The 13,739-nt window shown below is 33.3% G+C and overlaps 1 protein-coding gene across 3 annotated transcripts in view; it reads right to left on the bottom strand.

The window, feature by feature from the left end:
• The window catches only part of LOC135212149 (dual specificity protein phosphatase CDC14A-like), a 229,259-nt gene that overhangs the window by 18,393 nt on the left and 197,127 nt on the right, over nt 1-13,739 (bottom strand). The window contains exons 4-11 of one of the 3 annotated variants that reach the window (XM_064245563.1): nt 11,974-12,183; nt 11,471-11,789; nt 9,201-9,339; nt 8,561-8,729; nt 7,659-7,784; nt 7,284-7,417; nt 3,213-3,404; nt 788-1,414 (exon numbers count right to left, since the gene is read on the bottom strand). In XM_064245563.1, the coding sequence (XP_064101633.1) occupies nt 788-1,414; nt 3,213-3,404; nt 7,284-7,417; nt 7,659-7,784; nt 8,561-8,729; nt 9,201-9,339; nt 11,471-11,789; nt 11,974-12,183 (1,916 nt within the window). The remainder of the gene's footprint in view (nt 1-787; nt 1,415-3,212; nt 3,405-7,283; nt 7,418-7,658; nt 7,785-8,560; nt 8,730-9,200; nt 9,340-11,470; nt 11,790-11,973; nt 12,184-13,739) is intronic. The other 2 variants (XM_064245564.1, XM_064245565.1) reach the window with 2 other exon arrangements.

Raw genomic sequence — 13,739 nt, 5'->3', positions numbered from 1 at the left:
AACTTTAAATATAATTTAAATTAAGCTGTGGAACTAGTAATATCCTATATGTACATGTAAATTGGTTGTACAAATCTGTTGCAACTTGAAATGATAACACACAATACTAATTGCAACAGAGGATTGCATTTGATCCAAATTTTAAAGTTAGTGCCTGAAACACCCAACTAGATACCAGCTTGATATCAAAATATTACATATATAGTACATACTTTTCACGTCAATAAGGAGAGGAGAGATATCAGTAGACAGCATCAAGCAAATCTTGAGGACCAAGGTAATTGTGATTTCTTACTGAGGTTATCAAAAGGCATAAGTTACACTTGAGGGAGCAAAAACTTGTACGTATATCCAAAATATTAAAATGCTTCTTCACTCAATTTCTATCACATCAAGAACTGTCTGATGTCTTGTACTGGTTATGTTTTAAAGCATTAAATGTGCATGCTTACATTCCTTTTAAAAGTTAAACCTTAATCTGACACAGACAAATTTATTGTTTTGTACTGAGAGCTAATTTGCTGACCACTTGCAAGACTATTTTCTAACTTCTCAAACAAGCTAGCATAAGCGATACACGCGATACCAAAAGCTTTAGCACACGCATTTCATCATTCATTACACCTAAGGACTTGCATCAGATACCTTAACCATGCAAACTGAAGAAAAAAGACTGATAAACTACACAAAATTTTGAATGCAGGCAGGAAAAATCAGGGATTAAAGGAAAATGGAGTGTAAAATTCATGCAATAAAAAAATCACTAATCACTAAACATCTAACTTACACAGGAGAGAAACGGTAGTTAAAAAGTTGATTACTATTTTTTATTCCCTTTACAACGCGATAGACTGGCAGTTTGCTGTTCACAATAGCTGGGGACCCCTGAGATCCATTTCGACTATGGTGGCCCTCCAGTGCTAAACAGCTGCCACCACTACCCTCCTCCTCTTCCTGCTCAAGGTTGTTATTGTCATAGTGGACGTGATCTCCCACATTACCATTATCTAGATTTTCTGGGGATGCACTGACAACATCCCCATTTTTACGAGCATGATTTTCATTGGAAGAAGAAAATGACGAAGAAAGAGACGGGGAAACTGAGGAAATCTTTGCAACAGAGGTAGATGCAGAGGAAGAGGAAGTAGAGAGATTTATATTGTAATTTGCTTTAGCTAAAGATGAGCAAGAGGAAGAGCTACAGGTTACAGAGGCCTTCCTCCCACAAATATGAGATGACAATCCACCAGAGGTCTGTGTTGGTTCTGAGGAGGAAAGAGCAGAGGAAGATTGGAGGAGGGCCCTCGTAAGGGGTTGTGATGCCGAGGGAGGTCCAGGGGCATGAGAAACTCCCCTTGCTTTGTTTCCTCGGTGAGCAGAGCCTCGATACACAGATCCCAATAGCCATGCATGTCTTGCGTGAAAGGGTGAAAAAGTTAATAGGTAAATGATTTACTACTGTCCCTGGAAAAATCTTCTGAAACTGAAAGCTATAGATTCCCAACATGATCTCTAATATCTAACTTGTATTTATGAAACATTCCAAACATCTTTCATGGAAGAAGGCATCCTATTATACCAACAATACCTGCACTGCATTTCATTACTTCAGGAAATCCTTCAAAATAAATGTACAATACTTGAAAACATTTCTACATGAAAAAATACACTTCACATTCTATGAAAAATGTTATAAGCCAAACCACTCTAAATTCCAAAGTTTCTTGAGCCTGGAATGCATTTTTGTTAGTATACAGTACTTGATAAACTGTTAGAATTATACGCATGCAAAAACCAAAATAGTACAGTACAACTATTTAAAATGTTCATGAAACTACAAGCAATGCCATTGTAATAACAGTAATGTTTAAAATACCAGTAGTTTACAAGCTTAGGTCATTTTCTTTTGCACCTAAGATCGTAAATGGTGTATATTTCTAATCTGAATAAAGACATTTACCTAAATAATCAAGTAAAACTAAAAGCCTCACCCTTTATTGTAGTTTATCAAGCTAAAACCAAATGATTAAAGACAATAACCTTTGGACATTTGAATCAGACTCCTATCAAGAATGGTGGAAATAGAAGAACTTAGCCATCAACAAAAACAAAGGCCTGTTGGATTCAGCCAACTTTGAGGAAAAAACTGCTTTTCAAGAAAAATAAATAAGGATAGTAATGTGTCTGAATGGTATAAAACAAATAAAAGATTAGCAGATTATGGCAAAGTGAAATGAGAAATAAAATTAGTAGGTATATATGAAGTATGAAATAAGGTATGGGAAAGCAAAGTAGAACAGAGAAACATAAAATTTAAACATATTTAATAAACATCAACTTTACGGATACACAAAGCAAGGGCAGAGTAGACAAAATACTATGAACATGAGGACTGGGATTTAGGACTTGACAGTGGCTTAAGGCATTTGCTGAGCTCACTTTCTCCACTAAACATTTTTGCTGATTATCATCTTCATACTGTTATAAGTGGAGAAAGTCAGAGGAAGAGTAAAATGAGTCTACAAGCAACAGAAAATGTTTCCAAGAAGGGAAATTCGTAATTTTAATAGTAAAAAGAAAGGAATATAAAAATGTAAACAGTTCTACAATAATTGGTAAATCTTCACATTGTGTTGAATTCTTTTAAAGTTAATTTAACCATATAAATCCAAAAGAACTTTTAAATCACAAAATATTTACTGTCTACATATCAGGATCTACAGTTTGAAGAAATTTCTATTCACATGGAAAAAAAGGCAGCTTCATTAGGAACGATGCATTTTCATGGCTACTACCAATGTGAGAAAAAAATAATAAAATTGAAATGAATAGCTTTAAACTAGAAAAAGTTCATGGCAGGAATAAGAAACCAAATAACAAAGAAATAATTTTTAAAAAGTTAATCAGACATACTGACAAAAAAAAAGAAAAAAAAAATCCACGGCTACCTTAACATTCTCACAACACAAGAATAAGTATACACATGAAAAAAAAAAAAAAGTAAAGTAGTACTTTCTAGAAAGCACTGAGGGAAAGATGACCTGATGTCCACATTAACAAAATCTGCTACCTTGGGATAAAAAATAGCATTTTATCCTTTTGCACATTAAAACCAGATATAACTGCAAAGCCAAAATACCCTCATCACCACTGTATAACAGCTCTGAGGATCATTACACAGACACACACACAAAGATGGTGCGGTAACTCACCTCTTAGTTGTGGCTGTGGTGGTGGTGCGAATAGGTCTACGTGCAGTGTCTCGGTGAGCGGCAGTAAGTGCCGAGACTTTGGCGGCCTTTAGGGGTGAAAGCACAGCCTCTCGTCCTCCCCCGTTACTGCCACTGGAGACAGTGCCCCCCAGTGGGGTGGATTTGGTGCGAACATGAGCTTTGTCCTCAAGGCTGTAATAACAGCATTGGTTGCTACACAAACATCTATCAAGCCAATATCTAAAGATCATCAACTAAACGTATCCAAATAAAAGTTAACATGGAAGAAAGATATTTTCCAAAGCAGTGTGAGAATTTGGATTAACTTACTGAGTTAATGAAGTCAGTCAAGATTAATGTCAAATTTCCAATAACTTCCATCAGCAGTGAAGATTAACAGGCATTTTACCAAGTTCCTTCTTTTTTAAGATAAGGAATCACACAAAGTCAAGGCATAAAAAGATGACTTCAGTAGTTAAACCAACCTAATAACATTGCATCTAATGCAAGCAGAAAATGCACACTAATTAAGCAACAGCAAAATTCTATTCTCAAAAGTTTAACAATTATTCCTTTCCCTTATGTGTATGTGTATATATATTTATTTGTAAAGTACACCATGGCATTTTTTATATTAACAAATATTATCCAGTTCGCTATATCTTCAGAATAACTTGAAACATCTAAGAGGAATTATAACTGATAAGTACCTGGTCACCACTGGGATTTCCTCTGTCTAATTTAGAAACAATGCTGTAAAGCGCCTTTTGACCACTGAGCCATCAAGAGTCACTGGTCAAAAGTCACTGTAAACTGTTTCTAAACAACGCAGCTGTTTGAATTCCACTGGTGACCAAGCACTTATCAATGATAATTCCCCTTGAGTATACGTTATTCCTGAGGTACGTATAGTGAATTAGATATTAACCCTCTTACGCCTAAGCCCTAAAAAGCAAAACGTCTCCCGTATGCTGAGGCGGGTTTGGAGTGAGCGCGGAAGCGGAAAAAAGAATTTTTTCAAAAAATCACAGCACGCTTAGTTTTCAAGATTAAGTTCATTTTTAGCTCCTTTTTTGTCATTGCCTGAAGTTTAGTATGCAACCATCAGAAATGAAAAAATATCATTATCATATATAAATAATGCGATATATGGTAGCGACAAAAAAAAAATTCATACATAACTGTATTCAAATCGAGCTGTGCGAAAAACGGTTAAAGCTAACAAGTTACTTTTTTTTCGTTGTATTGTACACTAAATTGCAATCATTTTGATATATAACACATTGTAAAACCATCAAAGCAACACAGAAAAAATATTATCACAAAATGATGCATGAATTCGTAACGCGCGGACGTAAAAAAACGTTTTTTTCAAATATTCACCATAAATCTAAATATTGTTCTAGAGACATCCAATTTGTTTCAAAATTAAGACAAATGATTGAATATTACGATACTGTAAGAGTTTTAGCTTAGAATTGTAGTTTTTGACCATTTCGGACGAGTTAAAGTTGACCGAATGTCGAAATTTTTATACATATATTTTTTTATATGCAAATATTGCAAAAATGAGAAAAGCTACAAACTTCAAATATTTTTGTTTGTATTCTTCATGAATTTGCACACATTTTCATATATGAAACTCTATAAAATGCCTGATATGAAAAGGAGCAAATATTAGGAGAATGTGACGTACCTATTTCGGAGATTTGCGGCCGCGAATCGGCGCGCGGAGGGAAAGAAAGTTTTTTTTTAAATTCACCATAAATCTAAATATTGTGCTAGAAACTTCAAATTTGTTTAAAAATGAAGATAAATGACTGTATATTACTAGATTGTAAGAGTTTTAGCTTACAATTGCGTTTTTCGACTATTTCGGTAGAGTCAAAGTTGACCGAACGTGGTTTTTTCTATTTATCGTGATTTATATGCAAATATTTCGAATAAGAGAAAAGCTACAACATTCAATCATTTTTAGTTGTATTCTACATGAAATTGTGCACATTTTCATATATAAAACTTTATGTAAAGGCTAATTTTAAATGGTTCAAACATTTCGACAATCGAACGAAAAAATTTCTGATTTTTTTCGGAAAAGTTACCGCGCGGACGTAAGGAAAACGTTTTATTTCATAAATTCACCATAAATCGAAATATTGTGTTAGAGACGTCCAATTTGTTGCAAAATGAAGGCAAATGATTGAATATTACTAGAATATAAAAGTTTTAGCTTACAATTGCGTTTTTCGACCATTTCGGTAGAGTCAAAGTTGACCGAAGGTTGAAATTTTGGCACTTATCGTTATTTATATGAAAATATTTCAAAACTGATAAAAGCTACAATCATGAGTATTTTTTAGTTGTATTTTACATAAAACGGTGCAAAAATTATGTCAAAGTGACGAAATAATTTTTGAGATGTGTCACTGATACTTTTTAGTGCAATAAGAAAGAAATTTGCGCTTGCGCACCTGCGTAACAATTGTAAACAAAACAATGCCTTGATCCGTGAACTCCCAGGATCCCCCAAGGCGCGTGATTCAAAAGTTTTCCGCTGGTAGGCCTATAAGTATTTTTCCGCGAATTTAAAAAAAAAACTTTTTTGAGTCGACGTATAATACGTCCAATCGGCATACAGGAGACATTTTGACTTGACGTTTAATACGTCCAATCAGCGTAAGAGGGTTAAAAGATATATGTCTTAATATATATAATTATAATATATATATATATTATATATATATATATATGTATATATATATATAATATATATATATCTATATATATATATATATATAGATATATACACACACACATAATGTATACAGAATCAATTATTAACAAGACAGAAAGAACATCAGAAAATCTAACTTGGCAAATAAAATTTGATTTTCATGACAAAAACCCCCAGCAAGATATTTTGACATATATAATAATAATGATATACAGAGGAGACTTTAAACTATCTTGAATAAAACTGAAGAGGAAAAATTATCTTGAAAAAGGTATGTGATAAAGTAAAAAAGGAATAATGTTTCCAGAGTAATAGAACTGGCTTGCATATTCTCTTTTGAGCTAAATTCTGCAAACTTCAGAAAATAAATGTGTTCTGTATCTAATAAAGTCATCTACATCAATAAAAGATGTATAGCACTGAAGATATCATCCAAAACTGAGTTACGCAAAATTAAAGAAAGTGAGGAAACTACAATGCTACATATACTGTACATACTTTGAAAGACTACTATGCACATGCACACTCTTAGCATGCTCTGAACAACCCTACTCTAATGGGTCAAAGCAGATCTCCACTGACATATGTTTTTAGGAATAGGTCAGTCTGCTATCAATATTTCTGATCCTTTCCAACTTCAGGTGACATCAACAATGGTTCAGGAGTAATTCTCATTTAGGATAAGGGTACTTGAATAAATAGGATAACTTTCATACGTGTATTAATCACATGCTAATGAAATGACCTAATCTTACTCTACATTTCATTATATAGTTTGTAATACAGTATACTGAACTTTATTTATCTTTTGCAAAAAACTGGACAAATTTTAACTTGGGGAAGTAAAACAGAATGAAACTAGAAAACATTACTCAGACTGCAAAAAATATTTCTTGGTGGTGGGACTATAATCAAAGTAGAACTTATTTACCTAACTAAGACAATATTTTGTGTGATAATACCAATAATGCTATCAGACCTACAGAGTGATTTACATATGCTATGAATCCGCAATCTAAAACCTGTAAAAAAAAACAAGTTTTCCCAAAGCTGAGGCCTGTAATTAAAAACTGAATAACACACTGTCTTGAAAAAGTTCCAAAAGTCTAAGAAACATTTTCAATACACAGAATACAGGTGAATCTACTTCATTGCAAAATGTGCTAGGAACAGTTTCAGCTGGAAAACTTTTTTGCAAACATTTTTGGCATGTGAAAATCATGATAGGTCTTTTTTTCTGATGCTTTAAAATATTTAATAAGCATTGGAGCGAATGAAAAACTGCACAGTATGAAATTATAAAAAAATGAATGCCTGCCATAATACATTATACTTACTGTACGCGTCCAGTTGTGGCAGATCTTGTGTGAGATCTTGAGGCTTTCAGCTGGTTTAGACGGTCACCTTGAGAAAGGCCATTGATTAGCCTTGTCTCTGATTCTTTTATGTTGGCATTACTATTCGCAACATCCTGTGGAATCAGCAATTTTACATTACAATTCAAACAACTTTGTGACAAAAACAACAATACCTGTAACACATTACTCAATTACATTATCGTAGCAAGGAATAAAACCTTTTTCATAGTAGAGTCATATTTATTTATATTTGTAACCAATGAGATAAAATGTAACAACTGTGACCCATAGTAAAATAAATTTGAGTGGTAAATTTTAAAATATTTTCCTAGCAGGTGTATTGATCATACATACCTCTATGTACCTATCATGGTTATCCGTGTGAGACGAGTGGTCATCTAGCTTCAAGGTGTCCACCCCACTCAACACTACCTGTACATTCTCTTCCCGCTCAGGTTCCTCATCTGATGAACTATTGACCTGTAATGTTATCAGGTAGGTTTAGGTAAAAAAGGTAACAAAAAACATTCTCAGTGAGAAGAAAAGGCAGTACACACTCATGTAAACCTTAGCGCATACTTACAGCACAACAGAGATGGATGTATACAAAGTTAAAGGACTAAAGTTATTCTCAAGACAGGTAGAGAGAGAGAGAGAGAGAGAAGGAACAATACAAAAAGTGGCTGTGTGTGATGATCACCAACATGAAAAATTTCATGGCATATTGTAAGAACAACCAGGACTGTCTACAGAAAAATGAACAAATAAATAGTTTCTTCAGTAGGATGGGAAGAAATACATGTTACGTGATAACAGAAAAGATTAATACTTCTTGTAATTAAATAAAATTCAAAGAAATGTGTACAAGGAAAAGTAACAGAAGAATATATAATTTCCTTATATAATGGGAGGGGAAAAACAAAGAGAATGATTTTAACTGGGGAACAAACTCCTTTAAAAATGGAAAAAATATCACCTGAGAAAACAGAAGCATTAAAAATAATTTAATAGCCTGGATTCTGATATTAATAACAGTAATAATAGAATACCACAAATGTTATCAAAACACTGTATGGTCAATGACAAAACAGGACAGATAAGGAAACAGGAAAAGCCAAGCATCTTCAACCTTACAACTAAGGATTATAAAAGGAAACACTAACTGAAAATCACTAGGAATATACAGACATGACAAAGTTAATATCAAAAGCAAGTGAAAGAAAAAGCAAAAACTTGCTCTTCACATGATTACTCACCAGTTTTTTCTTGTTATGGTTCAAATTATTTTTGTTTTGATTATTTATGTTGGTGATGTGATTTCTCCAAGCAATGCTGTAGATTCCAAATTCACATTTCTTGTTGAGGTTTTGATTTTTGTTGCGACTACGGAAAATATCACCTTCAAGCCACAAAGATGATTGCTTCCTACAAAAAGTCAAATTAAAAAAAAAAACCGTAAGGAAACCTTCCTATGCAAAATCTATGAGTAAAGGCTTTTGAATGTAACACGAAAAACAGAGCAAATCCAAATAAAGAACTATACAAACTCTTACAATACAGAACATTATAATTATTTTTCTTCACTACAGTACACCTGCCAAACACTTGATAGAACCTACAAGATTTGACAAGGTTGATAAAGCTGAAAGGAAAAGGCACAATACACATTTGTGACCAGGGCTAAAGCCTTTTTAATTAAGGATACCTAACAGCAAACCCTTACATACTTTGATACTGTAACTGTAAAATAGTGAACAAAACAAACTAGAAATTAAATTCCTAAGAGGTTAAAGGATTAACCACAAAAGGAAACACTGTAAGAACAAGACAGTAATGATGCACTTAAAATATTTCAGATACTGGAACTAAGAACAAAACCTCAAAACCTAAACTTACGAAGTGAGCCACTGCTGCTGGCCACCAATAATGGAACCTGGTCGACAAATGCGCAGCCATGCTATTACTTCTGCAGCCGTGAAGCGAAAATGCTTCATCATGTAACATCCAATAAGTGATCCAGTGCGACCAAGACCAGCTGTAAAAGATAATACAAAAATTAAGAAACCTTTTTCACTGAATCAGTGTCTACTGCAAATATAAAGGTAACATTGAGAAGACTATGTCAAAGAGAAAACTAACAGTCATAACTCCTTAAAAAGATCATAAACTCAGACTTGTAAACATTATTGACACTATTAATTTTCAAAATACAGTATATAGAGGCAGTCCCCGGGGTTACGTAATAGGATTTACGGTGCCGTCGCCTGCTTTACGGAACTGTAACCCAGACTTATGGTGGTGTAAGTGTTATTTATTTCCATTATATAATAATGATGATTTGGGTTAAGGCAATTTTCGTCTCCTAGTGGCCTGCCAGGAACGGACCCCCCACCGTAACCTGGGGACTGCCTGTAATCTTCATATGTATCTAAGTACTGTGAAAGAGATGAATTTCCATTTAAAATATTTCCAATTTCAGTCAATCATCCCAACACTTGCTAGTGCATACCATATGAAATGGGAGAGCAAAATACACAGTTCTATATTAGTATATTTAACCTGAACACCTGACAACCACAAATTGTCACTCCAAACTTTTATGTTCTTACAGTCGACCCCACCCCCCTCCCCCGGCCTATTCGATGATTTCTCTATGGAACATAAATACCCACCATTCGTGGAAAATCTGCCTATTTGCTGTATTTTGCACTGAAAAAAATTCACTAATTACTGTATTTTCATATTTTTGTGATTAAATGCACTTTTTGTGATAAAAGTATTAAAATACTTGGTTATAAGTATTTTTAGGTTTTGTGTGTTTAAACTATCAAAATAGGCAGTTCTCAGCATTTTTTGAGGGGTTTTAAGTATTAGCAGATTTTAGCCACTCATGGCGGGTTGTGGTACACATCCACCACAAATACTGGGTGTAGAATGTACTAGAAAGACTGATCATTATCAAATCTATTTAATAATTGTGTGACATGCTACAGAATGTCTAGAAAAAAATTATTACAACAGCTCCAAGTATAATACAACCACTTTCCATGAACATGAAACTCAAAATAACACCCACCGGAAAAAAAAATTATAAAGGAACCTAATGCTTTCTTTGCTTTTTAAATTTTTCGTCTCCCATCCTCACCTACCCGATTTATTTCCATTCTGTTGGTTTAAGCTAAACTTCATTTACTAATAGTATTTGACACCTGTAGAACCCCATTATTGAATAAAAAATTACTATTAAGAATGCATAGAAAGGATTATCCAAAATTCATTTCCTTTCTGTAACTGATCATATATCAAGACAGAATGAACCTTAACTAATTTGTAAATTAAATAACAGTACTCTTCTCCTAGAGAAGTAAAATCCACAATATAACATCTCTGATACCAAAGGAAAGATCAAATTACCTACACGTTTCTTTTTCAAGAACTACCATAAATGAGAAACCAGGCTTCAATTATAGCTCAGCATACTAAGATTCCAATTAACCAAGACAACATAACTACAGTACTTATCTCTTTGAATTAAATAATGTTATATCAAGCCTACTGATGTGTTGTGGTCTTATATTTGCAATCTGGGGGTGACATCCATACTATGGCATTTCTCTAAACTGTTGTTCAAAGCTGCTTCATCTATACAATTTCAACTGGCACCTGATGAAACCACCTAGAAACTGAATATTTATATATGTTCTGCATTTAAACATTAGGCAGTTTTCTGAACACTGACACAAACTCTACCACAGTATTCTTTTACTCCCTCTGCATATTTTCTTTGAATTTCTATGTTTGTCATAAATAAATAAATTCAAGCTATGTAAGAAATTTGGCACACTCATATTTTTTATGAATGTTGCCTAATTTTCTAAACAAACACGGGTTCTCGTAAAATAACTGTGAAACTGAAACAGGCAATCTGGTTAGATTTAGATGGTAAAAGTAAAATGACAGTCGCACTTCAAGACATGGGTTAACCTTCTCAAAACAAATCCTAAGTTTAGTATCATAAACAATTATTCACTGCTATGTAATGAATCTGTAACAAAATGTCCTGTAAGTATTTATGTCAGACTTTTTCCAAAACAGTGCAATAAACAAATAGCCAAAATATGCAAAATGCTTGTCTGTGATGCATTCCAAAGAGATGTATGAATTACCTTTACAATGGACAGCAAGAGCTCCTTCAGTATTTTCACACACTCTCAGGAATTCTCTCATGATTTCATCTGAAGGACACGATCCGTCTATGAAGTACATGTCATAATGGTCAAATCCTGCATTCTTGAAACGAGCTGCGTCATATATTTTCTTATTTAGCCTGACCACGGCAGTCACATTGTGCTTTCGGAAGTAGCTGAAGTATGTTTCTGGTGAGTGGAGTGTGTACCCATTCTTCACTTTGCTCTCGGCGTGCGGTCCACAAAAGGCTAAGAACTTCCCAGGCATGATCCAATTGAAGTCACCGTTTTGTACCTTCTGCTCAGAGCAAAAATCAACATCAATCAATCAATCTTTCAACCTTCATTTTGAAGTCTTAAAAATATATTTAAAATTCTTCACAATTCCTTTATAAAGTAAACAATGGTGCAATGTAAAGGCACTTAGTCAATAAAAGTTTCATGTACCATTTAATAAAAAATTTTTTTAAAAAATACTTCACCTCATAATATTCATATTCCTCCACATCAAAGTCCTCAAAGTTGAAAAAGCCCAATTTATATGCCTTGTCAATTGCATGAAGACAGTCCAGCAAGGTTAGATGGTATGTGGACATACCATACGCTGCATCTCGGAAGGGGCAAAATGGTGGACTGTTACCACTAATCAAAGGTTTATACGCTTCCTCTGGAGTCTTCTTTAAATATATAATCTGAAAAGATATATACAAGTATACAATACTGCATTTTAATGAATAAATTATTATTATTTATGAGTATGATACAAACTCAAACAGATTCTAGTGACAGGGAAATTAGCTATGTCCATTCTTCTTAATGCACTAAATGACCTCGTTAAAAGACCTACATTATCACAACCTCACAGTAACCCAGAAGTCAGACATTACCCCATATTATTTGGGAAAATGCCTTCCCAATTGTTATATCAAGCATAATCACTGAAAAGTGCCAGGGCCAACAAAATTAGTAGCATCCTGTTGCAAACTAAATTTTCCTCTCCATTGTTTACCCAGTGTCAAGAGGAAAAAATAAAAGAATGTGTTGCCCTGAACATGACATTCATGTCTTATTTTGCTTCTGGGGAAAAAAGGAAAGCATAATTGAGAGAGAGAGAGAGAGAGAGAGAGAGAGAGAGAGAGAGAGAGAGAGAGAGAGAGAGATTTAAAAAATGATGCAGGAAGGGGATGCAGAAAACTGATGAAGATAATTTTGCTTTAAGATAGTGACAGAATATATTGTGTTTAAGTACTAATTTACTTGAAACACAGTTTATATTATACTGTATGCTGTAATAGATAAATAAAAAAACACTCGATATATTTCAATAAGTGAATTATTCAATAAGTGTGCAAAATGCATTTGAGTTTAATGAGAGGGGAAATTATATGTATACAGTGGTCCCCCAATATTCGCGGGGGATGCATACCAGACCCTCCCGTGAATAGTTAGAACCCGCAAATGTTTGGAACCCCTATAAAAATGCTAAAAACAGCCTATTTTGTTAGTTAAAACTCAAGAAAAACCACTAAAAATTTTCATACTTGTTTTTTTTAATAGTTCTATCACAAAAAGTGCATTTTATGATGAAATTGATAAAAAAAAACCCAGAAATTTGTGGATATTTCTCATAGAAAAATACAGCGAATGCGCGAATTTTCCGCGAATAATGCGGGGAAACGTTCCCGAGAGAAATCCGCAAATGTGTGAGTCCGCGAATCCTGAGAATGCAAATACGGGGGCCCACTGTATGTATATACTATTATATGTTAATATCGATATGTATATATATATATATATGTATATATATATATATATAATCTATACATATATATTATTATAATATAATATATTATTAATATTTATATATAGATATATGTATATATATATGTATATATATATCTGTAATGTATATATATATATGTATGTATATATATATATATATTATATATATATCATATATATAATTATATATATATATATCTATATATATATATATTACATAAAATACACAAAGTCAGAACAAGTTAACCAGTGACTCAGAATTCTTGCTAAGAAGGCAGCACCATAAAAGCATCTGAACTTTGAAATGTTGCTCAAATAAATCCTACACTTATTTTTGTCTTTTGTCAAACATCTTCACTTTCAACCAAAATCAAGAATTATCCAAAACAAAAAGTGCCAACAGAACTTCAAATGTTAATAACTATTCAAAGACTCAATATATATATATATATATATATAATATATA

This window comes from Macrobrachium nipponense, chromosome 40, assembly GCF_015104395.2.
Source record: "Macrobrachium nipponense isolate FS-2020 chromosome 40, ASM1510439v2, whole genome shotgun sequence".
NCBI lineage: Eukaryota > Metazoa > Arthropoda > Malacostraca > Decapoda > Palaemonidae > Macrobrachium > Macrobrachium nipponense.
This window is presented reverse-complemented; position numbering and strand designations above follow the sequence as displayed.